Source organism: Mustela lutreola, chromosome 3 (genome assembly GCF_030435805.1).
Source record: "Mustela lutreola isolate mMusLut2 chromosome 3, mMusLut2.pri, whole genome shotgun sequence".
Taxonomy (NCBI): Eukaryota; Metazoa; Chordata; class Mammalia; order Carnivora; family Mustelidae; genus Mustela; species Mustela lutreola.
The window spans coordinates 33,605,127-33,630,035 of NC_081292.1; the positions used below are offsets into that span (position 1 = coordinate 33,605,127).

General features: G+C 36.8%; 1 protein-coding gene across 49 annotated transcripts in view; it reads right to left on the reverse strand.

Moving 5' to 3' along the window:
* RIMS2 (regulating synaptic membrane exocytosis 2) overlaps nt 1-24,909 on the reverse strand; it is a 603,997-nt gene that overhangs the window by 80,271 nt on the left and 498,817 nt on the right. For 31 of the 49 annotated variants that reach the window (XM_059165830.1, XM_059165827.1, XM_059165815.1 and 28 more), the window contains one exon: nt 1,471-1,712. The exons of the other annotated variants lie outside the window; for them this stretch is intronic. In XM_059165830.1, the coding sequence (XP_059021813.1) occupies nt 1,471-1,712 (242 nt within the window). The remainder of the gene's footprint in view (nt 1-1,470; nt 1,713-24,909) is intronic. 49 annotated transcript variants of the gene reach the window in all.

Genomic DNA, 24,909 nt, shown 5'->3' on the forward strand with positions numbered 1-24,909 from the left:
AACCCTGAACCAGTGGAAACAATTATTTAGTTTAACACCATGTATTCTTTAACTTATATAAAGTTATGAATATCTGTTTTAGGTTAGGTTCTGTATTTTTTTTCACTTATAGGCTTTATTTTTAGAACAGTTTTCAGGTTATAGGTATCTATAAGTTTTAAGGGAAAAAAATGCAATGAAGTTCTAACTGCTAGAGATATATAAAAAAGACTTCAATTTCAAAAGGCCACCATCTATCATGTAATGTAACTAATTATGTATAAATATTAGCAATTTTAAAAATCATTGAAATATATTCTCTATGTCCATAAATTAAATTTTTATTTGTACATTAAAATGAAAAATAACATTTTAAAACACCAAGTGAAAAATACCTGTCAATAGCCACATTGAACATAGTGACTTACAACCACAATATAAGGAAAACCATCAAATAACTATTTCAATATGATATTATTATATAAGGCTCAGATTCCAGAATGCTATTATAGTTATATAAAATCAAGAGTAGCCGGGTCCAGGAACTTAATGTATCCTTAAATTCTTTTGGATTGCAGATTTTTGTCCTGATTTCTGTGTATAAGAACCCTAGTAATTCAAACACAAATGAGATTTTATCCATTTGCCTATAATTTATTTGCTGTAAGAGAAACACCATATTACATGCTTTTGTTTGTTTGTTAAGTAGAAGATATGTTATTATTTCCAAGATACCAGGGATTTAATGTTTAATTATCAACAACCATTTGAAAAGCCATTGCTTTGACTCACAAATTTCTTAATTGCTAGCTGTGGCTTTTCTGAGCAGGAGTAGGAGCGCTGTATCTAATTTATTTTTGCAGATGTGATTTAGAAACTGAATTTTAAAGTAGCAAAGCTCTGAATATCTTCACTATCAGCAGAAAATTCCTCCATCCCTGCTGCTGGAGAATATTGCTGCCTTGAAGTTTTCCCAGGGAAATAAGTACTGCAGTAAGAAAATTGATACTACTGGTAAATGCTCCTTACAACCTGAAAAAAAGTTAGGTCATCAGCAATAAAAGATCTATATGATTCACACAAAAGATGAGGTGTCATCTTCATCACGGTAACTTGCTGAGAATGAAAATTGATTTGGCTGGTTCCCTCTTGAGGAACCTAAGAAAAGCAAGTATTTCACAGAGCAGATCATCTTTGCAAAGGGCCAGCCGCTGGTAATCCAGCTCCCACAGCTCAACTCCTCCCTGAGGAGGAAAGACATTTTGTGCCTCTCAAGAACAGGGGCCAGGGTTCGCTTCAAAGAAGGCTCATTCGTCACTGAAAAACAAAGTTACTGCTTTATTTTCAGGAAGGTTAACAGGTTTCAAAGGCCCCCTATCTCTCTGGAACGTGTCATCTTCCACTAATGACTGCAAGATAACGAGCAGGAGAAAAGAATATGTACTTTAATGACAACTCACATACGAAGTCAAAAGTAACAAAAATGCCTACCCGTTTGGCTGAGCTGAGAAGCACTGCGACTTTTCCGGGAGAGGCCAACAATAGCTACCATTTTGGCCCCAATGCTAGAGCGCCGCTTTTTGCCGCCGGTGCCCAACGCCCCCACCGCCGTGTCCGACTGGCTGCCGTCCGTCTTCTCCAGCGAGCACATGTCTCCACTGATGCTGGTGCTTTTGGTCATGTTCTTGCCGGAGATGCCCATTTGTCTGCTTTGCATTTTGGATGTAAAGACACTGTAGGCCGATGGATCGTTAAAAGGGACGGCAAGAGTGAAAAGGAAAAGACAGAAAATGTATTTTAGATGAAACGTCTGGAGTCTAACGAAATGATATCATTTATGGGATCTATTTTTAGGGTTTAACCATTTGCAAGTACCACGGTCTTGAATGGGCTTTACGATTCAGGGTCAAGCTCACGCAACTATGGAAACTAATAATCATGATTTCATTTCCGCTGTCACAGAAGGCACCGGTTTGCGTGGCCACAGAGGGAAAAATAAATGTTCACAAAAAATCAGAGGGCTTATTTAAGATAATATACTGTCCAGCAAGGGCAAGTATGCTGCAGAGAAAGCTGTACAGCAAAGGAAAACGTTTCCAAAAGCGTTCTCCTCCAGTCTGCTTTCCTATGGCCTTCAAAAAGAAATTACACGAGTGGTAAAATTCTTCGAAAAAATAACGAAAATAACAGCGTCCACTGCTAAGAGTGGCCCTTCAACATAAGTTCTTCTCTGTCTCCTAAGCTTTAAGAGTTATCTAATAATGGTTAAATTTTCTAACAGAGATTGATGTTTTCATTAGTTTTGAATTAAAAATAAGTTATTTCACCTCACAGAATTTCATATTTATTGCTTTCTATTCTCCAAAAATAAAGAAAAGGAAGATTTCCCTCTTGCATTCATTTGAAAGAAGGAAACCGCATTATCAGATCTCTAGGCAATGTGGTCAGAAAGCAATCAATGTCTCAATGAAGCATGTGAGCTGATTAACGATTACTGATTACTGGTGACGATTACTGATTAGCTGATTACTCCCATTGGCTGTGTTAGCACTGATTACTGATTACTCCATTGGCGGTAGTCAGTAGACTAACACTGCCAATGGGAGTAACTAAAGACAGGACCCTTGATTTTTCTGTGATCATTGGAGTGTGGCGGGAAATAGTAGAGGTTGAAGAATCTCGAAGCAGGCTATCCAGCTGGCCCCCCAAACCTGAGAGAACGTGAAGGAAGTGGTCTGTGTTGCAGGAATGGGAAGACTTAATCGCATATCATTCTGACTCAGGATTAGAGTAATGACTTCTGCTTTAATTTGGTTTTGATAGTATGAGTGAATAACATAATTATAGCAGCAGAAGAAAAGAAAAAAATCAAGAAACATTAGAAATATATTTTTTTCATAAAGATTTTATGTATTTATTTGAGAGAGAGAGAGAGAGAGAGAGAGCCTGGGCAGGAAGGAGGTGAGGCAGAGGCAGAAGCAGACTTCCCGCTCAGCAGGGAGCCCTAATGTGAGGCTCCATCTCAGGACCCTGAGATCAGGACGAAAGCGTCTGCAGACACTTAACTGACTGAGCCGCACAGGAGCCCTAGAAATATCTTTAGATGTCATTTAAAGAATGGGAATTAGAAAACGGATCTATTGAGATAAGCTCTTATTTCTAATTTAATTTCTTGGTCTCCCTAAAAAAAAAAAAAATTGTTTTTACTTCATCTTAGAGTAAAACCTCCTAAAAGGCCAGGACCACATGTTAATTTTATGTTTATTTTCTTCAAGTATTTCAGAGGGGAAAGTCCTAGTGTAACACTGTTTTAAAAATATAGTAAACTAGGGGCACCTGGGTGGCTCAGTCAGTTAAACCTTCTACTCAGGTCACTATCTCAGGGTCCTGGAATCAAGCCCTGCATTGGGCTCCCTGCTCAATGGGAAGCCAGCTTCTCTGCCCTCCCCCTTCTGCTCCCCCAACTTGTGCTTTCACAAACTCTCTTTCTCTGTCAAATAAATTAAAAAGGAAATCTTTAAAAAAATACAGTAAACTGTACTATTTTACTGCTCACATTAGTTTAAGAAGAAATGAGGCATAAATTAGCCAAAAGAGAGAACAGTGTATATGTTTCTATAATACCCCAAATTAATCATTTTCAAGCTTGTTTGATTTTGCTATTCTTTAATAAACAACAATAGAATAAAAGAGAAAGAGTTTGGGAAGCGAAAAGATACGGGCTGGACTCCCAGTTTTGCTGTTACTTAACAGACTTCCTTGAAAGAGTTAATTGCTCTACTCTGAGCCTCAGATTCCTCATTTGTAACATAAGAATACTCTATTTTCCCTTCTTCTTTTAAAGAATAGGGATAATATCTCTAAAGTAAAAATTTAATAAATTGAAATCACAATACTTTTATTAAGTAATATGGGCAACAGATAGAATAAGGCTACAGCCCTTCATCATATAAATACCTAACAACACCAGTAGAAATGATATTTATAGTTATAAATTTATAAACTTTCGAAATTAAAATGTCTATAATCTCTTTAGGATAGCCACCATTAACACAATGGATAGCAGACATCACGGAGAGTCGGGAAATCTGGGTTTGATCTTTGGCTAACTCATTCGGGAGAGTTAAGCCTTTTCTGATAATTAATTTTCTCAGTAAATGAGAAGATGTTAAGTAAAGCACTAAACAGAATGCCAGCCACATAAAATCTCCAAGAATTAGTCTCCCCTACCTTCTCCTCATTATCACCACCATCACCACCACTGCTGCCATTTCCATTCAGCAGTCATTAAACATCTTAAACTGGAGTTTCTGCAAGGTCCCCTCTAACTATGATATGCTTTGCTGCCCTGTGATATTTCTTATCCCATGGATTCTGGGCAAATAAACACGGAAATGCAACATACAATTTTCACTGTATGTTTTCATCAGAAAAGCCTAGAAAAGCTAAAGTTTAGCTGAAACTAAGGTTTTTCAAAAGAATAATGTGCTCCATATAACACGTCAGAAAACCCCAGTACTCCTGTCATGGAGGCATCTTTCCCTCAAATAAATACTTTTCGAAAACAGCCTCTTGCGGCATCTGGGTGGCTCAATGGGCTAAAGCCTCTGCCTTCAGCTCAGGTCATGATCCCAAGGTGCTGGGATGGAGCCCTGCAATGGGCTCTCTGCTCAGCAGGGAGCCTGCTTCCCTTCTTCTCTCTCTCTGCCTGCCTCTCTGCCTACATGTGATCTCTATCAAATAAATAAATAAAAACTTAAAAAAAATAAAATAAAACAACCTCTTAAGTCATTCCCACCCAAGGAAGTGAAAGACATACTCACAAAATATTATTTAATGTACCTTGTGATTTTTGCATCTTAATTTTCATGGTTGGCTATTAAAGCCATAAAGAACTCACCCCAAATTAAGCAGGATACAATAAAATACTAACTATAACTGATAAATCAGTTTTTAGATAAATTTAATGACATTTTGGTTTCACAGAAGTATATTCTCTTCAGCCTAACAACTTGGATAATGCATTATCTGCATTAAAAGTTTTGGGGCACCTGGGTGGCTCAGTGGGTTAAGCCTCTGCCTTCAGCCCAGGTCATGATCCCAGGGTCCTGGGATAGAGCCCCTCATCAGGTTCTCTGCTCAGTGGGGAGCTGCTTCTCCCTCGCTCTCTGCCTCTCTGCCTACTTGTCTGTCTGTCAAATAAATTAAAAAAAAAAAAAAAGTTTTGTAAGATGGATCGACTCTTCATCTTCTAGAACCGTCGAGATCACTAGGGATGAGTTTTGAATAGCTACCCTCCAGTGCTGTGTTTTGACAAGAGGGAGACTGAGGCTAGAGTATTGCTACAGGTTTCCTTGACTTTTCCTGCTCGTCATCACTTAAAACTATAAGCAAACAATGCTGTAAGCAAACAAGCTATTAACCAAAATTTTTAAAGCTTTATGACTCTGGATTCATGAAATACTTTGCAGTAAAATAAATCTGTAAACATGGGTGATCATTTGGAATGCTCAAGGTGATTAAGAAAACACAGATCCATTACACTATCAATTGCAAAAGAGAGTGTTTCTAAGGGTCTGGTAAATTTCCAGTGCAGCTGTGGGGGGGGTGGTCTCAGTGATGGACTTCTGAAGGGTGATCTGGCAATATGTATCAAAAGCCTTTAAAAAAGCCCAAAGGAGCTTTTAACCTCTCTATTCTACTTTTAGGTATATCCTAAAGGAAAATTTAGCAACGTGTACAAATTTAGCAATAGCATTTACCGCAGAATTGATTATAATAACAATACACTCATACACACAAGAGAAAACCTCATAAATGTCCAATAGTTGAGGGTGTTTAAATCAGTTATGTTCATCAATAAAGTAGACTATACCTTTGAAAATGATATTATAAATAAGTATTTATTGACATAAAAATGTCCTTGACATGGGGGGGGGCAGAAGCAGATATTTGCAGCCTAATTTTGGCTGGCTCTCATACCAGATATGGATTTACCTTATTGATAGGGGACACACATAAATTCAAACCCTGGAGGCTATCCGTTCTTTAATCCATCTGTCTATCTATCCATAGCTATCTATCACCTATTCTTGCTCAACTAGGTAGTTGGAGAAACCTGGATTTGTGAAATGATATACCATTTCCCTGCACAAGGGGCATATAAATAGAATATGAAAAAATAAAAGTATATGTTCAGAATGTTTCTGTTCTTATGGGGAAAAAGTATAAATGTACACAGCAAAAGATCTAGAAGGACAGTGTACTAAAAATAGCTTTAATTTTCTCTGATTGGTAATTATAGTTTTAAAAGTGTTCTTTTTTTCAATTTCCCCCCAGCATACACGGCACTAAGAAAAAAAAATGTAAAACAAATGAAAAGAGCAATCAAGGACCAACATACCTTTTTCTTTTAGATAGTTCAAGTTATTCAATCCACATAGTTCATTCTGAGGGCTAAAGGTATAGCATGGCTTTCAAGCTAATCCCAAGAGATTACCATACAATAATACTGGATATTGACATAGGATGCTCAGTTCTAGAAAGAGATACAGCCATTTCTACATATCTGAATATCATTTTCATCTTTTCTAATTTTTGACTTCAGAAAAACAATGAAAAACTTTATACATTTAGTACTCTCACAGTAATACATGTGAAATTGCCCATGCAAGTGATCTATTTTAGGACATAATTATAAATGTTGAAATTGTATCTTGAAAGATTTTTTTTAAAAGGGAAATTTAGTATTGTCAATCATTGGGAGAAAGATAATGAACGGCAAGTGAAATATTTGTAGATATTCCTCAAAGACTTAAATAGCCTATCAGGGGTTATGGCAGTATGTGATTAAATTAAATGAAGATTATAGGCCAAGGGGCCAAAAGTGTTAATTCATAGTTTGAATGAATAGAGCTAAGTGGTTTGGGTTAAAGTAATAAATAGCAAACATAGGACAAAGGCAAAGTCTGTGTGTATGAGAATATGGGCACAACAGTAACATTGTAAATAAAAAATACAGTCTTGCCGAAACAAATACTTCACCATACTGAGAACCAGGAAGGTGGTTAGGAGGGACTTAGCCAAAGTGTTAGAGACTGGGGTGATTTCAGAACCTTGTGGTCTTAACTGCAGCTCAGCCCAACAGCTGTTACAGTAGAGTGTGCAGTTCAGAAACAGAACAGATACTTCTGGATAGGAAGTAGGCAGAGAGAATTCCAGGGGTGGAAGTATTTATAACATCTGGGGCTAGGAAGTGGTGCTAGAGAGGGCCTGCAGGGCTCAAAAGGAAGGAGACAGTAGTAATAATGGTAGACTGGGAAAAAGGCACCCAGTGAGACTGGCCAAGCTCTCCTTGAAGGGTTTGATTCCTTTTCCTTCCCATTGTTGTGTTTCTGGAGGCAGGTGACAATGGCTAACCATGTACCTATCACAGTGAAAACTCATACTTGATTGCACCAGTTGTCAGTCATTGGGCAGATGCCTGAATCACAGTGTCTTTTCTTAAATTCTGGCATGTTCTTGGGTGTGGGAAAGAGGGGTAACAAACTCTGCTCCTGTCTTAATTCCTCTTTATTAAAATTTTTCTCTGTATTAAATACTATGGCTTTCCTAAAATGTGGAACTTAAAATTATTAATACCCTAATTTATGATTTAATAAGTTTTATTTCACTTACTCAAGTGACCATCTGCAATTTTAGGCTTGGAAAGTAGTAATCATGTATTCAACAAATGTTTATTTAACATCAATCACCACAAGGATATATATAAACTATATGCCATAGTTTCTTTTCATTAATTTACTGGCAAATATCAGCATGAGAAATGCAAATATAGCTACATAATGACAGGGTCTTGTTCTATAACTGAAATTCCAGTGACCAACTCTAACATCAAGAAACCTTAATTAAGTTAACAATTCAAACAAAATCTCTCTCTGAGGAGCATGTAAAAACTGAGTTTCCTATACTAATTCTTTCATTTCTGGAAATGACACAAATTTAAAATTTAGTATTTTTAGTATTACTGAAGTTGATTTATAAATGCATTCAACTAATATACCATAATTTATTAGTATAGTATCTGAATGTATTGGAGGGGATATGTGTGTTTGTCTACTCCACAAAATTGATATCCAGAGTTAGGGAGGGATAACGACCTAATTAATGAAGTATTTTTAGCCAAAAATATCTGCCTTGATGAGAGCCATTAGTCACAGAGCTGTGTTTATGGTCCAGATCTTGGGTCTCAGGGAAGGAAGAGGTCTCAAGGCCTCAGTGTCGACAGAGCAGATCGTCGCTTAGTTATAATAGTTTAAGGAGTCCCAGGAAGTCCTGTAAGCTCCCCAATTCCCCTGCCAACTTCTTGTTCATGCCCAAAGTTCTGCTTGATTAGATTTCTTTATTAAAAAAAAAAAAGATTTTATTTATTTATTTGACAGAGAGAGATAGTGATTGCAGGTACACAAGCAGGGGCAGGGGGAGAGGGAGAAGCAGCCTCCCGCTGAGCAGGGAGCCCAATGTGGGGCTTGATCCCAGGACCCTGGGATCATGACCTGAGCCAAAGGCAGACGCTTAATGACTGAGCCACCCAGGCGCCCCTAAAGATTTCTTAAAAACAAAACAAAACAAAACAAAATATTCTTTAAGGAAAAAAAAAAGATTTCTTAGTTTGAGGCTTGATCCTTTTTCATATGCCACTACCACTAGGATTTTGATCATTCATTTAAAAGATATTTATTTTATACCCACTACGTGGCAGTTCTTGGAGTCAAAAGTACAGCAGAGAAGGAGAGAATGTCCCTGTTTTCATGGAGCTTTCATTCAGATCATCATAGGGAAAGGCAATAAACAAGTTAATAAAGGCCAATTTCAGATGGTGATATGTGATCTGAAGAAAATAAGGTAGAATAAAATGATTATGGGGACTGGAAAGTTTGGAGGAAGGGCAACATTAGCATGGTCAAGGAATGCCTCTCTGAAGAGGAGACAACTGAGCTGAGTCCTGAATGATGAAGTCAGTCATGCTAAGGAAGGGCACCAAGAGGGGAGCAAGTGCAAATATCCTGAGGCCAAAACAAGCTGGTTGTTAGAGGGAACTTATGAAACCAGTGTTAATTGAATGAGGTGAAGGTGGGGATACTGACAGAAGATGAGGTCAAGAGAGAAGAGGACCTGGAATTGTTGGGATCAATGTACGTCCTGTCCTACCGACCCTTATTGAACTGTCTGTTCAGGTATTAGATCAGAGTGACCCTAAGTCTGTGCGGACATACACTGCACAGGTGGTGGCGCCAAGAAACCTGGGCTCCAGACCAATATTTTGTCTCTAAATATACCATTAAAGGCCATTTTGAAGAGAACATGACTGTCTTCTATAAATAGTGACAAATTTATGAAGGCTTAGATCATCAAAGGTATCAGATCAGGAATATTCATTTACTAACTGAAAATTCCTAAATTTACTTAAACTCTAAAGTCTACCTATATATTAATCCTTCACAGTTCCTTAATTTTATAAGTTCTCCATCAAATATAAGTTCACCACCACCACTTTGAGAATGAAGAAACTTACTTTAAGAAAAAAATTTAAATGTAATACTTTACAAATCTAAGTCTATGTTTCTCTCTGTCACACAGTGATCCTGGTTTCTAATAATTTATTTTGCCCATCCTTATATGATCATTTTTCAATATCTTTTATTAAGTTAGCTGTGTTCTGTCTTCCTTAAAAAATTAAACACAAAAACTACACTTAGAGTACATATATTTCCATCATGCCACTTGCTTTCACTATTGATTAAGAAAACAATTTGTAAAGAAACTTTATACAAGAATTAAGATTTTAAAATGTTTTCGTTATAACATGTATCTTATAAAACCTACTCCTTTTCTCTGACTTCAGCTTCTTCTTTATAATGGTCCTCAGTGCCAAGAGCCAATTTATATTTTGTTTCTTTTTCTCCTTAAATTTTTAGGCTTGCACACATTTCTGGATTCAGCTAATTTACATACAGTGCACGTTCTTGCCACTAACTAATTGATTCCATTAGCAAATATTTACTGTGTTACACCCACTTGGTGTTAGGTCCTAAAGGAGCAAGTTGGGGCTGGAAGAGTGTCTGAGCTCCATCTTCATGCTCCGTGGGGCCCGAACTGATGGGAAGAGAACTTTTTACTCTGTACACAACAGGAGAATTTTCTCTTGCTCAAAACAAGTGTCTTTCAAACAATCTAACCAGGGGAACACCTTTTTCCAATTAGTGCCAAGGCTCCATTTAGCCTACAGTACAGTTGGCATGGCAGTGAATAAAAACAATGAATGAGATACAGTCATTATTTAAGAAGCATATAGTTTAAAATGCAAGTAAGATGAGAAATGCTTATGCAAATTAGTTTTTTAAAATGTTATAAGTATTAGAGAAAATCTTGCAGTACTATGAGATTTCATTAGAGGGAAAGAGACCATTAAAATTCAGAGTTCTGGGGTGCCTGGGTGGCTCAGTGGGTTAAGCCTCTGCCTTCAGCTCAGATTATGATCCCAGGGTCCTGGGATCGAGTCTTGCATCGGGCTCTCTGCTAGGCAGGGAGCCTGCTTCCTGCTCTCTCTCTCTCTCTCTCTCTGCCTGCCTCTCTGCCTACTTCTGATCTGTCAAATAAATTAAAAAAAAAAAAATTAAAAAAAAATCAGAGTTCTGGAAAGTTTCATGAACCTGGGTCTTGAATACTGGGTAAAAGCGATTACATGTAGAGAGAAAGAAAAATACTAAAGAGAAGAGAATATTATGCATTAAATGCAGAAAGAACATGCCATGTTTTGGGGATGAGTAGTGCAGTTTGGCTGAAGTAGAAGATGTTATAGGCTAAGAGTAGCAGAAGTTAAGTTCCGAAAAGCAGATCAGACTCACGTTGTTATATGGATTCCTGTAAAAAGAGTCATTGAAGCTGATGGTGCTAGAGAGTAACACACAAATGATAAATAAGGAAGATTACGTAACCTAGTGGGGGGGTCATTAGGCTGTTTACAATATTCTGTTCTCCTCCTTACAGGTAGGGGCAAGGTAGGGTTATCTTGCCTTACTCCATGGAGGCTAGAAGTGATCTTTTGACTTGTTTTGACAAGTGAAATGTTAGTGGAAATGAGTCATGTTGCTTCTGGGAGGATGCATTTAATTGATGGTGATGAACTCCAACTTGTCTTTCCCTCTATCAGACCCTGAGTGACTACAATGGGAAGAAGCAATTTGTCTTGGTTAATGTCACTAGGAATCAGGGTTGTTTATCACAACAGCATAATCTCACCTTTGTTAGTTTTTGACTAACAAAGAGGATGGAATAAAGGAGACTGGCTACAGGAAAATCAGTTAAGAGTTTATAGGAATAATCTGGGGGAAGGATAGAAAAACCCAGGCTCCTATATTGCTCTAACTAATAAAAAGCAAAGACTAATGACAAAGTTATTTGGAAAGAACCATCTGTATAGCTTAGTATCTGTATCTGGGAATAAGATATAATAAGAACTCAAATTAGTAAGCATTTACCATACGCCAATGGGTACTCTAAGTGCTTTATATAAATTCACTCACAACTTTTTTGTTAGAGGAAACTAACACCCTTAAAGAGCTTAATGTTTGCCTGGGTAGTGATGGTTTAGGAAGGGATCACCACAGAACCAATGGAATTTTCGGATGGAGAGGTTCAATGGGAGGAAGCCACACACTTAGGACAAGGGCCCAAGGGAAAAGTCAGGGCTAAAAAGATGGAGTAAATAAATATTAGTTGAACAGGAGAGGAGAGAAGTTAGGAGGTAGCCCACATAGGGAAGCCAAATGTATAAGACAGGAATGACAATGTTTGAGAAGATACTCTGCAGAATACTTATAAAGGTTTGGAAGAAAAGGAGTGACAGAGAAATAGAGATACATTCTCAGAAATAAGAAAAACAGAATAGGGTTAAATCCCACAGAAGACAAGAGAAGGATGAGTTCACAAATGTTGAGGTGGTCAAGTGATGCAAAGAATTCATTAGTAGGAACGTTAAGAAAGCTCTAGATTTGGAATTTCGAGGACACACAACTGGCCTTTAAGAAAGCAGCTACTGAAAGAGAGATCAAATTCAGTTTCCAAGAAGTTGACAAAGGAACTTGATGGAATGGAGAGGAAGCTGTTAAGGAGGAGACTAAGTTGGACAGATTTGCAATTGAAGAGAAAGAAAGAAATGGTAAACTCACGGGAGTATCCAAATAGCACAGTTCCGAAAACAAGGATTACTAGTATATTACTTTTTTTTAAAGGCAAAATCAGAAGAACTTGAGGAGAGAGAAAGATTAAAAAGTCAAAAATTGATACAAAATATTTCTTCAAAATGGAGAAATATAGGAGTTTAAGAACTCAAGTGAAAAAGTTTGATTTAGCACGTTGAATTTCTTTGTTTTTTTGCTCAGGGGCCTCCTTTTCCTAACCCAGTCCGTGAGGAGGCTAGAGATCATTAATAGACTTTAAACTCCATATTTTTATGACTTTAATACCTCTGTTAATCTGGTTTTAAAAATTAATTCCTTTCAAATTTTCATGGTTCCTTTACTCTTTCTTTTTAATTCAGCTATTGTTCCTCCCAATTATCCTTAGTATATGATTTTTAAGCAATAACATCTTCTTCTTCATAGGTGTTCGGGATAAACTCCACAATTCTAACCCAGCAATTCATTGTGTATATCATCCCCTTAAATTGTTCTATTGTTTCTTCTCTACTTTTCAGCTAACACAATTACTTCTATATGTAAATATTTCAGGCAGGGATAGACTTCCCCCTATTTCATTTTCATTTCAGCTTCTTTTGATTTTTATAGATTTTTCCCCATCTATAAAAAGGTCCATGACAAATATCAGAAGGTATCCTCACTGGCCTATAACTCCAAGCATCAATTTACATTTTTCACCATCTTATCAGTATCAAAGGAACAATAGTAGTTAAGGTTTTGTGAAAATTAAAAAAATGGGCTGAGGGCTTTGATTTATTCTTGCTAATTGTCCAGCTCTATAAGTGCACTAACTTTAAAGAGTATTTAACAAATGATGACTATTCCACACTCGTGAAATGATTATACTACATAAAAACTCACATGATGTTTCTAAAATTAATATTGAAAGCTAAGCCATAATATGAAAATATTCTTGGACTATAACTTACCCACATCAAATCATACATTATGAAAATATTCCTGGACATTAGTTTTAACCCATATAAAATGACTAGACATTGTACTTCAAAATGTATACAAATGTATGAATGGCTATATATTAAGAATATTAATTCCCCAGACTATAAAGTACAAAACATATTAGTCCCATATTTTGAAAAATATTGGATACTTTAATTGTTTGAAAACTTGATTACAAACCAAATCCAAATTTTAACTATTTCTCTACTTTGTATAATCACGTTGCATGCATCATTTCAGAGAGTGAGAACATGCTTTAAACTTACATATCTTGATGAAATCTAATTACTCATTATCTATATAACTTCCATAGCTAATCAAATCAATCTTTCAAATTCACAGAAGATTCTACCAGAATTTCTGGAGTCCTATGGGATTAAAAAAACCCCAAACCCATTCTAGAATATTTTTCCAAGACGCCAAATACATATGCCCATACATTATTCTTTCATATTTGGGAACAGTGATGCTCTTATTCAAGTTGTGTATGTTTTCCTTATATTTGGTCGACAATGACCTTGAAAAGACAAGTAGTTTCTTGCCCTTTTACCTTTCTTAGTAACAGTTAGAGTCAGATAAAATGATTTGTAGGGCACCACTATTCCATGTTCCTGGAACTGGCAGCTTTCTGTCACATTATTTTTCTTAATGAGCTCTGAATTATTGCTTTTTTATCATTATTAGCCATTTTTTATCATCTATCTTCTTTACAGCAGGGCTCAGGAGCCTGGGCCACAGGATTTGGAAATGTCAGGGAAGAGAAGAACTTTGGCACATTATGCTCTCTGAGACAGTTTTGTTAACAGTTATCTGGTCCCTTGCTCCCATAGGAGAAAATTAGGGCTCTAGGCTTAGGAAAAAAAGACCAAGAAGGAGTCTTTCCTTCAAAAGTACCCACTAACAGGCCACAGTGACGGATATTTAAAAATATCTAAACAACAAAGCTCCAAGTGAGAATTTTTTTATAGTTCTTAATTTAATTTTAGTGGGGATTAAAAATCATCTAAAGATTATATGTGTGATATATGTGCATATATACATATGTATGTGTACTGTTTACTTTTTTTATTTTCAGTGTATTATGATGTTTTAACCTTTAAAAATCTTCCTGGATGGGAAGAAATTGCCCTTTCTGGAGCTAGCCAATTGTTAGAGACAGGGAAGGGATCAGCCCAGGGCATGTCTTTGATATGCAAATTAGAAAATTCGGAGCCACACCTCCTCTGTTTGACTTATTCACACCAAACGCCTACTTTCCCTGCCCTACATCATTCCAGGACCTGGTACCAGGCAGTAGAAGACCCCTCCAAAAACCCAAAGTCCAGCTGGAAGGAATGACTTAAATCTGCTTGTCTTAAACTGTTTACTCTGCCTGATCCTGGCTTTCTAACTCCCCCAAAAGGATCTGGCCTTAACTCCTCCCTTATTCCAGCCCCTTCTGCCTTCTGAACCTACAATGCTGCTTTCCCATGTGGTCCTGCAAGGCGTGGCACGCCTCCTTGGTTCCTAGGACCTGTTACCGTTGACTTCATGTTCCTGAGCTCCTCCAGTGTCTCCTCTTGGGGCCACTCCTGACTGACCTTGGCACGGAACACTGGAGACTATGAATGTATATACGGATAAAATGACCATACTTCCTGTCAAAGACCATGGTCTTTTGCCTTAGTCAATAAGTTTAGAAAAACAAGGTAATAAATTAGAAGAGTTAGGAAACAAAATTCCCAGGTAGCTTTAATGTGTAAATTATTTTGTGCAGTAAAAAGCACTGTATCTAGGTTAAGACTTAAACTTGCATATTTTAAGTTCACTTTAGACATTTCATGTGGAAAACATACTTATGTGACAGGTGACCCCTTACTACTTTTTGTTAAACTATACTTTTCTTGCCTAATTAGATGAATACTGGTAATTTCTCTTTGACTAAATCCAGTGTTAATAAGACACACTATATTAAAATTCCTTTATTCACCACTAAAGAGCATTTTGTTACTTTTTCATGTAAAGGCATGTGGATATCTGATTTAACTTAGAATATTGCTTAGCTTGTATTTGTGCCTGTAGACAATGTTACTCAAGTATAAGTTTGTTTTATATGTCGCTCAGAAATCACCATGAACAGAAAGATTGTCATCTACTTTAATGATTAAAATGACAGAAATATTTTGACTAGATGTGCTTGGTCATACATACTGAATCTTCTTTGGAACTTTTTAAAGAAAGGCTTTCAGCTGATTAGAAATCTAAACTTATTTTTTTCCTTCCTGAATTCTGAGTCAATCAGTCCCTCAAGGATTGGGAGTTTCTGCTCTGGAATCATGTCTCTGAGCAGGCACAGCGCTAGTCTTTGAAGGTTAGGAAATTCACTGGAATTGGAGTTAACATAGGAAAGGAAGTTAGTAAGCTATTTTTTAGTCTAGTATACAGTGTTTGAAGTTTTCCTACTATTATTATAAATCTGAAAGATATAAAGAATAACATGATAAAACTATTTGGTATACAAAACAAACAAACAAACAAAAATCAGAACACGGCCAGATTTTTCTGGAGCCAAAGTGATTTAGTCAAGTCAACAAAATCTGGCAATTTGTTAAGAAGTGAGACCTAAACTTAGCTTCTGAGGCAGTCACACATGGTTTCCTCTCCTGTTTCTATCAATTAATAGTTCATGAGCTTAAGCATATTTTTTTAACCTGTTCTGAGCTTTTAGGTTTCTCATGATTTTATTATATACCTTTCTACTTGAATGGAAGCTAACTGCATGGGGCACACTACCTCTTCTGTTCACTGCTCTATCCCAGGTTTTAAAATAATGCCTGTTGCCTGGTAAATATTCAGTAAATATTTATTGAATAAATGAATTAATTCATCTAATAAAAATGATAATATTCTCACAAGTTTGTGATGAGGTTAATGAAATAAAATACAGCATTTAGCACAACGTCTAGAATATGGTTAAGATACGTTAGCTCTAAATTTTATATGTTTACAATTAAATAGGGACATCGAGGCTTTAATAAGCACAGAAACTTAAACTTGCTAGATTTATTTGAAGAAGCAGCTAAGTTCTGTGGTCTCATAGAAACGGTCCCTCAGAATTCATGAAGGTAAACAATGCCCATACCTTCAGTCATTTCCAATTTAAAAGACTGTGTTTCAATGAAAATATTTATAAGATGACCTTGATATACAGATATTAAATTAATAATGCATTTACAAGTAAATTCAATTTAACAGTCATTTACTGAGTAACTATCATGTGTCATATACTGTGGTTGGTAGTGAATGAAAAATGATACACCTTGTGCACTCAATGAAATGGTACACACAATCTATGTGAATAAATGTACTCTTCTATTTGGTTCGTAAATAATGATTACAATGGGAAATTCTCTTTATTCTACTTACAGATTATCCTCCTGAAAACACTCTGAAACTCCAAAACTCAGACTTTACCTTTTTTGCCTGGAAAGAATGCCAATTTAAGTGCTATTTTATTGTTTTTAGCTAACTGTTATTAAGATTGGATAAAAATGCTCAGTGAGCATGTCAGTGAAACATGTCAGTGAAACATAGTGAAAGACAAGGAAGAGGTCATCAAAAAGGGGTCACCACTTAACTGGTGGCAGAAGAGTTCCCAAGAAACATTATTTTCTCAAGTTTGTTTTGAAAACTAACAGCCAAAACTTAAGTCAAGGATATTATTCTTTCTGTTATAGAAACTAATATAGTGGCATTTTCAAATGAATTTTTTGACGTCAAAGGCTAGAAAATAATGAATAATAATGAAAATAAATATCTATTCATCATAATGGAATAAGGAAGATAAAGAGAATTTAAGCAAATTGTAAATGTCATGTCTCAAACATTTCACTCTTTTACATTTATAAGCTACTTTTGCTTTCATGGATATTTCTCAAAGTTGTTTTTGTTAATGAATATAACCTGCCACTTAAACTCATGTTTGAATGAGTAAATAATGAACTGCATGTACAAAAAGATAAATACAAGGTATTCCTCACCTTGACATTTCTTACAGAATTCAATTACAAGCATAAAATAAGCATATATTGTTATTATATCTTATATTGTACTGAATACCTGTTTTATAGTAGAATTCTGATTTAAAATACTGAAACCAAGAATGTTAATTAACATTAAATGGAGACCCTAAATTTTTAATTTAAATATGTAAATTGCTTATTAAATTTGTATTTATTAAATGTTTATTAAATTCTACATGATTAAATTCTTACATTCAGAAGTTCTTATGTTCCAAAAATGGAAATTATAAATCCTCAGAAATTTCTTAATGAGTACGTTTTAGATTATTACACAATGGAGCCATCAAACTGCCCAAGATTTACCATGAGTCATTTAAAGTCAGATTTATATAAATAAACACAATTATAACATTTTTTCAAGTAGTCACCTATAAAAGTTCAATACAAAAAAACTATGGCTCTAAAAGAAGGATTACCAATCAAACTGTTGTACTATACAAAGACCAGGCTGTGTACTAACTTGACTGCTAGTCTATTTCCTTTAAAAACAACAACAACTAACTACTACTACTATCTTTCCGTTCTTCTTTCCAGCAAATACATATCTTTTCTAACCAAGATTTCTTAAACTATGCCTCTCTCTCGAGAAATCACAGAGCAAAACTTTGAGTATTTTATTTTGTTGAATTATACTTCATGAAGGTTTCACATCTGCACTGTCCAGTGCTACAGACACTAGCAACATGTGGCTAATGAACACATGGAATGAGCTTCATCCAAACTGAGACGTGTTGCAAGTGTAATACACACACTGGTTTAGAAGTCTTAGTATACATACCCCTCCCCAAAATAAAATATACCATTCATTTTTTATACAGATTAAAATTTGAAATGAGACAATCTGACTATATTTGATTAAATAAAAGATATTATTAAATTAATTTTACCTGTTTCCTTTATTTTAATGTACCTACTAAAATTATTAAACTTAGCTATGTGGCTCATATTATATTTATTAGATAATGCTGTTGATAAATGGTTTAAAATGGCATAAATTCCAGCAGGAATATTTGATATAAAATGTATTCTCCTATGTAAGTGATGCTTTCCCTTTGACATTAATTATGGAATTAGTGTCATGAGAATAAAATGGACTAAAACAAAAAATTTTATAAAGGCAACCAAATGATATCACTGACAAAACATTAAGCTTAATGCAAAATATTAAGACTATACTGCAATTAATATTCAAAATAAAACATAAAGAAAGTACATTGAAAGGAAAAACAGAAAGCAGAAGAATATTTAGCAAAAAAAAAAAATTATAAAGACAAGGCAGACATAGGCTCTAAAACAAATACTCCATTTTTCCATTTTAATACTTATTTGGACATTTGTACTTCATTTCTGTTAAAGGCAATGATTCCTAATCTTAGAATATCTATAAGTTGCATATCTAGTAAGAAAAATAATTATCTCGTGGGAAGCCAGGTGACTTTAATCAAGAGCCTCATATTCAGGATGTAGCTGTACTACTCATGCTATAACTGAGTAAACAACAGAGCTTGTGCCTCAGTTGCCCTCTTATATAAAAGGAGGATAATAACATCTCAGTCTTATTCAGAACGTTGCTGCAAGCCTTTCTGTCTCCCTTCTTTCTAGCTCATTTAATCAGGCATTCTTACTTTTCAGTATTATGAGAACTCTGATTTTCTCAATTTTTCTCCAACTATCTTTTCATATCTAAGGCTCGCTCCATAGCCCAACATTTCAATCACTCTTTTGCAAGTACCTTCACCTTTTTTTAGTATCCCTCCTCATACAGCATCCAGCTAGCAGAATCACAGCACCCCCCCCCTTTTAAAGATTTACTTATTTATTTGAAAGAAAGAGAGAAAAGGAAGAGAACACATGAGTGGGGCAGGGCAGAGGGAGAGAATCTTCAAGCAGATTCCCCGCTGAGCTTGGATCCCGACACAGGACCCCATCTCAAGACCCATGAAATCATGACCTTAGCTGACACTAAGTTGGACACTTAACCAACTGAGCCACCTAGGTGCTCCTTGGCAGAACCTTTTGATGAATCCCTACCATGAGCTTCTTCTGTGCCTATATCTCAACATTTGAGGATTGTTGAAAACAGAAATTCAATAGGACACATTGGGTCCACTATAATTCACCGTCGTGAGCCTCAACAGTTAGGCTACGCATGTGCTCCCCTCTCTCCCCACATTAACCACCGGATCCCTTCTTCATGGTACTCAAACCTTCTACCTTTTGCTATTTTCCCTATATTTCATAGAAAAAATGGAAGATATCAGAAGCAGTTAATTCTCTTACCTTAAAAGTAGTATATATGTGCTAATATTTATACCCATAGGTATATACACATACATAAATATCCCAATCATCTCTAAATTTAAGTTAGCTGAGTAGCTTCTTTTCCAAACTCCATAATGGTTTATCCTATTGCCTACTTGTAATAAGCAATCAGATGTCACACAGGATGTTACAAATTCACAAACTGAAATTAACCTTTTTTTCCTCAAATATATTCCTCTCTCAGCCTTTCCTGTTTCAGTAAAGAGTGTAACTACTTAGCAAGTTGCCTACGTTGGAGACCCAAGAGACTCCCTTGATCTCTCTCCCTTTCCTTCAGCTCCACACCTAATCTGTCACTAAGTCTTATAGATCTTACCTCTAAGATATACTCAGACCTTCCGTTTCTTGCTGTCCTGACTTCTACTGCTCAAGTCCATGCCACTCTCGTGCACTTTCCCACAATAGCATCCTAGCTGTTCACACTCCATTTTCTACACAAGCAGTCAGAGCGATTTTTTTTTTCTAAAAACATATATTAGGTTAGTCACTCATATGCTAAAATTCTTCATTGTTTTCTCATCATTTTGGGGAAAAATCCAAAACCCATAAAATAGAAGCTGTCAGAAGAAATTCTCTTATCTTCCAGCAGAGAGTCTATAAACCTAATTGCTTTTCTACACTACTATTTCTGCCCTCACAACAACAACAAGTTTTCTCCTCGAAAACACCAATTCCTCCAAGTAGCAGTGGAACCCCCCCCCCCCCCACTTCTTCTCCGAGGTCCTACAAGACTGTGTGTGATTGACCTTCTCTTTCCCCTCATCTCCTTTTTCTTTATACTTTACAGCCACAGAAGCCTGTTTTAAATTTCTGACAAATGCCAAGAACCTCTCCACCTCAGGACTTTCTCATATATTATACTCCACTTGAAAGATTCCTCCAAATAATTTATGACATAGAAATAGTATAAGTACACAAAAAGAATATGAAGCGCAGAAAGGTTATGAGGTTTGCCCAGGTTCTCATTGCTAGGAAGCCATAAGGCTGGAATTTGACCTCAGCAGTCGGATTTTCCAACCCATGTTCTTAACCACCATACTTGGCCAATACTTCAAGAAGGTGAAAGCAAATTCCACTAAGCTTAGAGAATAGGTGGCCAAACTTCAGCCTGCATCAGAGTAATCTGGAGGGCTTATTAAAACAGATTACTCTCAGGGGCGCCTGGATGGCTCAGTGGGTTAAGCTTCTGCCTTCATGTCAGGTCATGATCTTGGGGTCCTGGGATCGAGCCCCGCATTGGGCTCTCTGCTCAGCATGGAGCCTGTTTCCCACCCCCCTGCCTGCCTCTCTGCCTACTTGTGATCTCTCTCTGTCAGATAAATAAAATCCTAAAAACAAAAACCAAAAAACAGATTACTCTCTTTTCCACTCAAACTGGAGCAGTGCCTGAAAATTTGCATCTCTAACAAGTTCCCAGGAGATGCTGATGCTACCGAACCAGCAACCATATTTTGAGACTCACTGGCTAGGATTTATACAGCACAACTCTATCTTATGTGAAAAGTCAGCAAGCCTTCATTTGCTGTTCTGTAAACACCACTCAGGTCACTCTTTTTGTTTTGCTCAGTCAAAAGACTTACATTTACTATACACTTAGAAGTAGCCCCAATCAGAGGTTGACTTTATTTCTACTTACCCAAGCAACATTTTTGCTTTAATGTTCTCCTATAGTAGTAGGGTAGAAATTCAAGTATTCCACTCATAAAAAGATAGTTCTATGTTTTAAAATTATTAGCAAAATTAGGTTAATAAGTAAGGACATAGGCTTCTGAAACCGGAGTTCTGACTTCAGGACCATATAGCATCTGTCTTGAGACAAATAACTTGATCTTTCTGGTCTCAGTTCTTCGACTATAAACTTAAGGGGATGAATATTATAGAAGGTAATAAAATTCAATTATGGAAGACAGAAATTCTAAAATGACCCAAAGAGAAAGTTGCAGAGCAGAGGTTTTTATTAAGGCCAATAAGCTTAGAGTAATGTAGAATGCGATTATTCTATCTAAGAAAATAATAAATATATTAAAATGCATTTAGCTTCATTCTAATTATATTAATTTAAGAAACAGAAAAGGAGGGGCGCCTGGGTGGCTCAGTGGTTTAAGCCTCTGCCTTCGGCTTGGGTCATGATCTCAGGGTCCTGGGATCGAGCCCCACATCGGGCTCTCTGCTCAGCGGGGAGCCTGCTTCCCCCTCTCTCTCTCTCTGCCTGCCTCTCTGCCTACTTGTGATCTCTCTCTGTCTATCAAATAAATAAATAAACTCTTAAAAAAAAAAGAAACAGAAAAGGAAAATGAATAATTTTCAAAACTATTTGAATGTATTTATGAATTGGTCACCCAAATAGAAAATGTTTAAGAATTTAGAAAACTATTAGCTATGAGCCTGGAGCCTTTCCCCTCCAATCATTCATGATAGTAACATTAATACTAATACTAATACTAATACTAATACTAATAGCTACTGTTTATCTAATACTTACTTCACACTGGACTTTATGCAAAAGACTTCACATGTTTTCTCTCTAAATCCATACAACCCTATGAAATGAGTGTAATTATCTCTTATTTCACAGATGAGAAAACTGGGTCTTATAGTTATGTTTTACAAAAAAAAAAATTTCTGAAAAAATTTCTTTTTCTTAAAAAATTTTATTTATTTATTTGACAGAGAGATCACAAGTAGACAGAGAGGCAGGTAGAGGAAGAGGGGGAAACAGGCTCCCCGCTGAGCAGAGAGCCCAATGTGGGGCTCGATCCCAGGACCCTGAGATCATGACCTGAGCCAAAGGCAGAGGCTTAACCCGCTGAGCCACCCAGGCACCCCTGAAAAAAATTTCCTTACTGGTGCCTCTGTTTATTGAACAAGACAAAAATCGTTGCATGGCTTACATAGGAGTCATGGTCTGACCCATGCCTAACATTTCATCTGTTTCTTTCTCCCTTAGCTTTCAAATTTTACGCTCTAGAAATAATATCATTTTCTGAAATACCTACATCCTTTCAGCTTTCTGCACCTTGACATCTGCTTTTTCCTCTCAAGCCACCACATTTCTTTTAAATCACTGCCAGAACAAGAACTCTTCCGTGAAAACTTCCCCAATCTCTTACCCACCAGCTTGGGTAACTTCGACGTGCTCTCCCTAGGTCAACTGTATACACGGTAAGACTCTGCAATAACATATTCCACACTAACGTGAAATTAGATAGAACATGATTGTTAGTTTGTCCCATCTTCCGCCTAGCACCTGCTAGCAAATGGATGGGCTCAAATTCTCTCCTGTGGGGGGTTGGTGGTGGTACACTCGAGGACGGCCAGGCTCAGGAGCCCATGTGGAGAAACAGGGTAGTTCTCCCGATCCTCTGCCATGGGCTGGAAAAACCACCACAGACACTTGGACTCTGCCACTATTCGAAAAGTCTCTGTCAGCCACAGAATTCAGAATCCTTCATTTTTGGTGTTTTCACTAAACAACTGTGGCCAGGGGGCGCCAAAATGTAACTGGAATCTGGGCATTTGGGCTCAGGTGGCACGACTGCTGGCTGTCCCAGGTTTACCCAGGTCATCCAGTGAGCCTAACGACATGGCAACATTCCACTAGACACCACAAATTTTTGGATTGAATCTATAGTGTTTGCTCAGGGTTTTATTAGATCTCCATTACAGAAATTCTATTACAATCACGTGCTCTCTTCTCAAGGAACTTGGAGAGCTCATTTTGTCGTTTTGTCAGGGTCCTTCAGCAGCCTAGCGCCTCAGATTTGGCACTAAATAGCTCTAAAGAAATAGTTTACTGAATAAGTGAATTCAGTAAATTCATTATATGGATGAATGCTTCCAGTAACACAGGGATAATCCAATAGTAACGTGTAAGCTGCATCTAGTAAGTTTCATAAGTCATTTTGATACTGAATAAATATTTGCTGATGATAAAACAGCAGTTCCCTGCGGCGCCTGGGTGGCTCAGTGGGTTAAAGCCTCTGCCTTCAGCTCAGGTCATGGTCTCAGGGTCCTGGGATCGAGCCCTGCATTGGGCTCTCTGCTCTGCAGGGAGCCTGCTTCCCCCTCTCCCTCTGCTTGCCTCTCTGCCTACTTGTGATCTCTCTCTCTCTGTCAAATAAATAAATAAAATCTTAAAAAAAAAAAAAGCAGTTCCTAATACCTGTTTTGGAACTCTATAGATGCCAATCAAGTCACAAATATTTATTTGTATACCTACTGTGTACAAGACATTGGAGTCAATGCTACGCCAACTCTAAAGAAACAGAAGACAAGGTATTTGTTCTAAAACCACTTGTAACTCAGTTCTGCTAAATGAAACATAGAGACAAAACAGAACCTGAGGCAACAGCTGCTTAAGTGTCAAGTAAACACTGAAGACATCAACTAGTTAAGAATTTCAGAAAATAAATTCAGGAATGCCACTAGTCTCCTCCGTCCATTGGTACACATTGCAATAGGTCTCCATCCCTTGTGGCTACAAGGCGGCCTATTGTGGCACTCATATCTGCTTCTGTGCTCGCACAGAAAGCATCGCATGGATTTGCAGCAGCTTCCTTCTTCCTTCCACTTAAGCTAACCCTTGCACCTTCCAGGGCCCACATGGGATATTTAGGTTCTATCTTCAATCATGCACAGATAGTTAAAGCCTATAGGGAGATGTCAACTCATAACATTTTTCTTTTTCAGATTTTATTTATTTACTTGACAGAGAGAGATCACAAGTAGGCAGAGACACAGGCAGAGACAAAGAGAGGAGGAAGCAGGCTCCCTGCTGAGCACAGAGCCCAATGCTGGGATCATGACCTGAGCTGAGGGCGGAGGCTTTAACCCACTGAGCTACCCAGGCGCCCTCAACTAATATCTTAATTGATTTGTTATAAAATCTCATTATGTCTCAGTTCTGTCCCTATATAAAAAAACATCTAGTCCAGAATATATCACTTTGCTGTTCGGTTGCTTTTAAAGTAGGGATGTAAGGCACAATTTAAGAAAGAACTTAGATTTTATTCCAGCATGGAGTTGGGAATTCTGAGGTGGGAAACGTTCGGGAATTGCTAAATCAGTTTCCATTTTTTCTCATGTAACCCAAGATTCTGTAGACAATAAATATTTTTTTCTCTTGTAAATTGAAGACATTTAGCCACTCCAAGAAAGGTGAAACTATATTTTTAAAATTTAGTCTAGCGTATCAAAGAAATAAAAATTTTAATGAAATAGAGCACAGCTGACTAACGGTATTTCTTATTCTGTTACGTAAGAGATTATTTTTATATATTTTTAAAATTTTATTTATTTCTTTATTTTGACAGAGAGAGATCACAAGT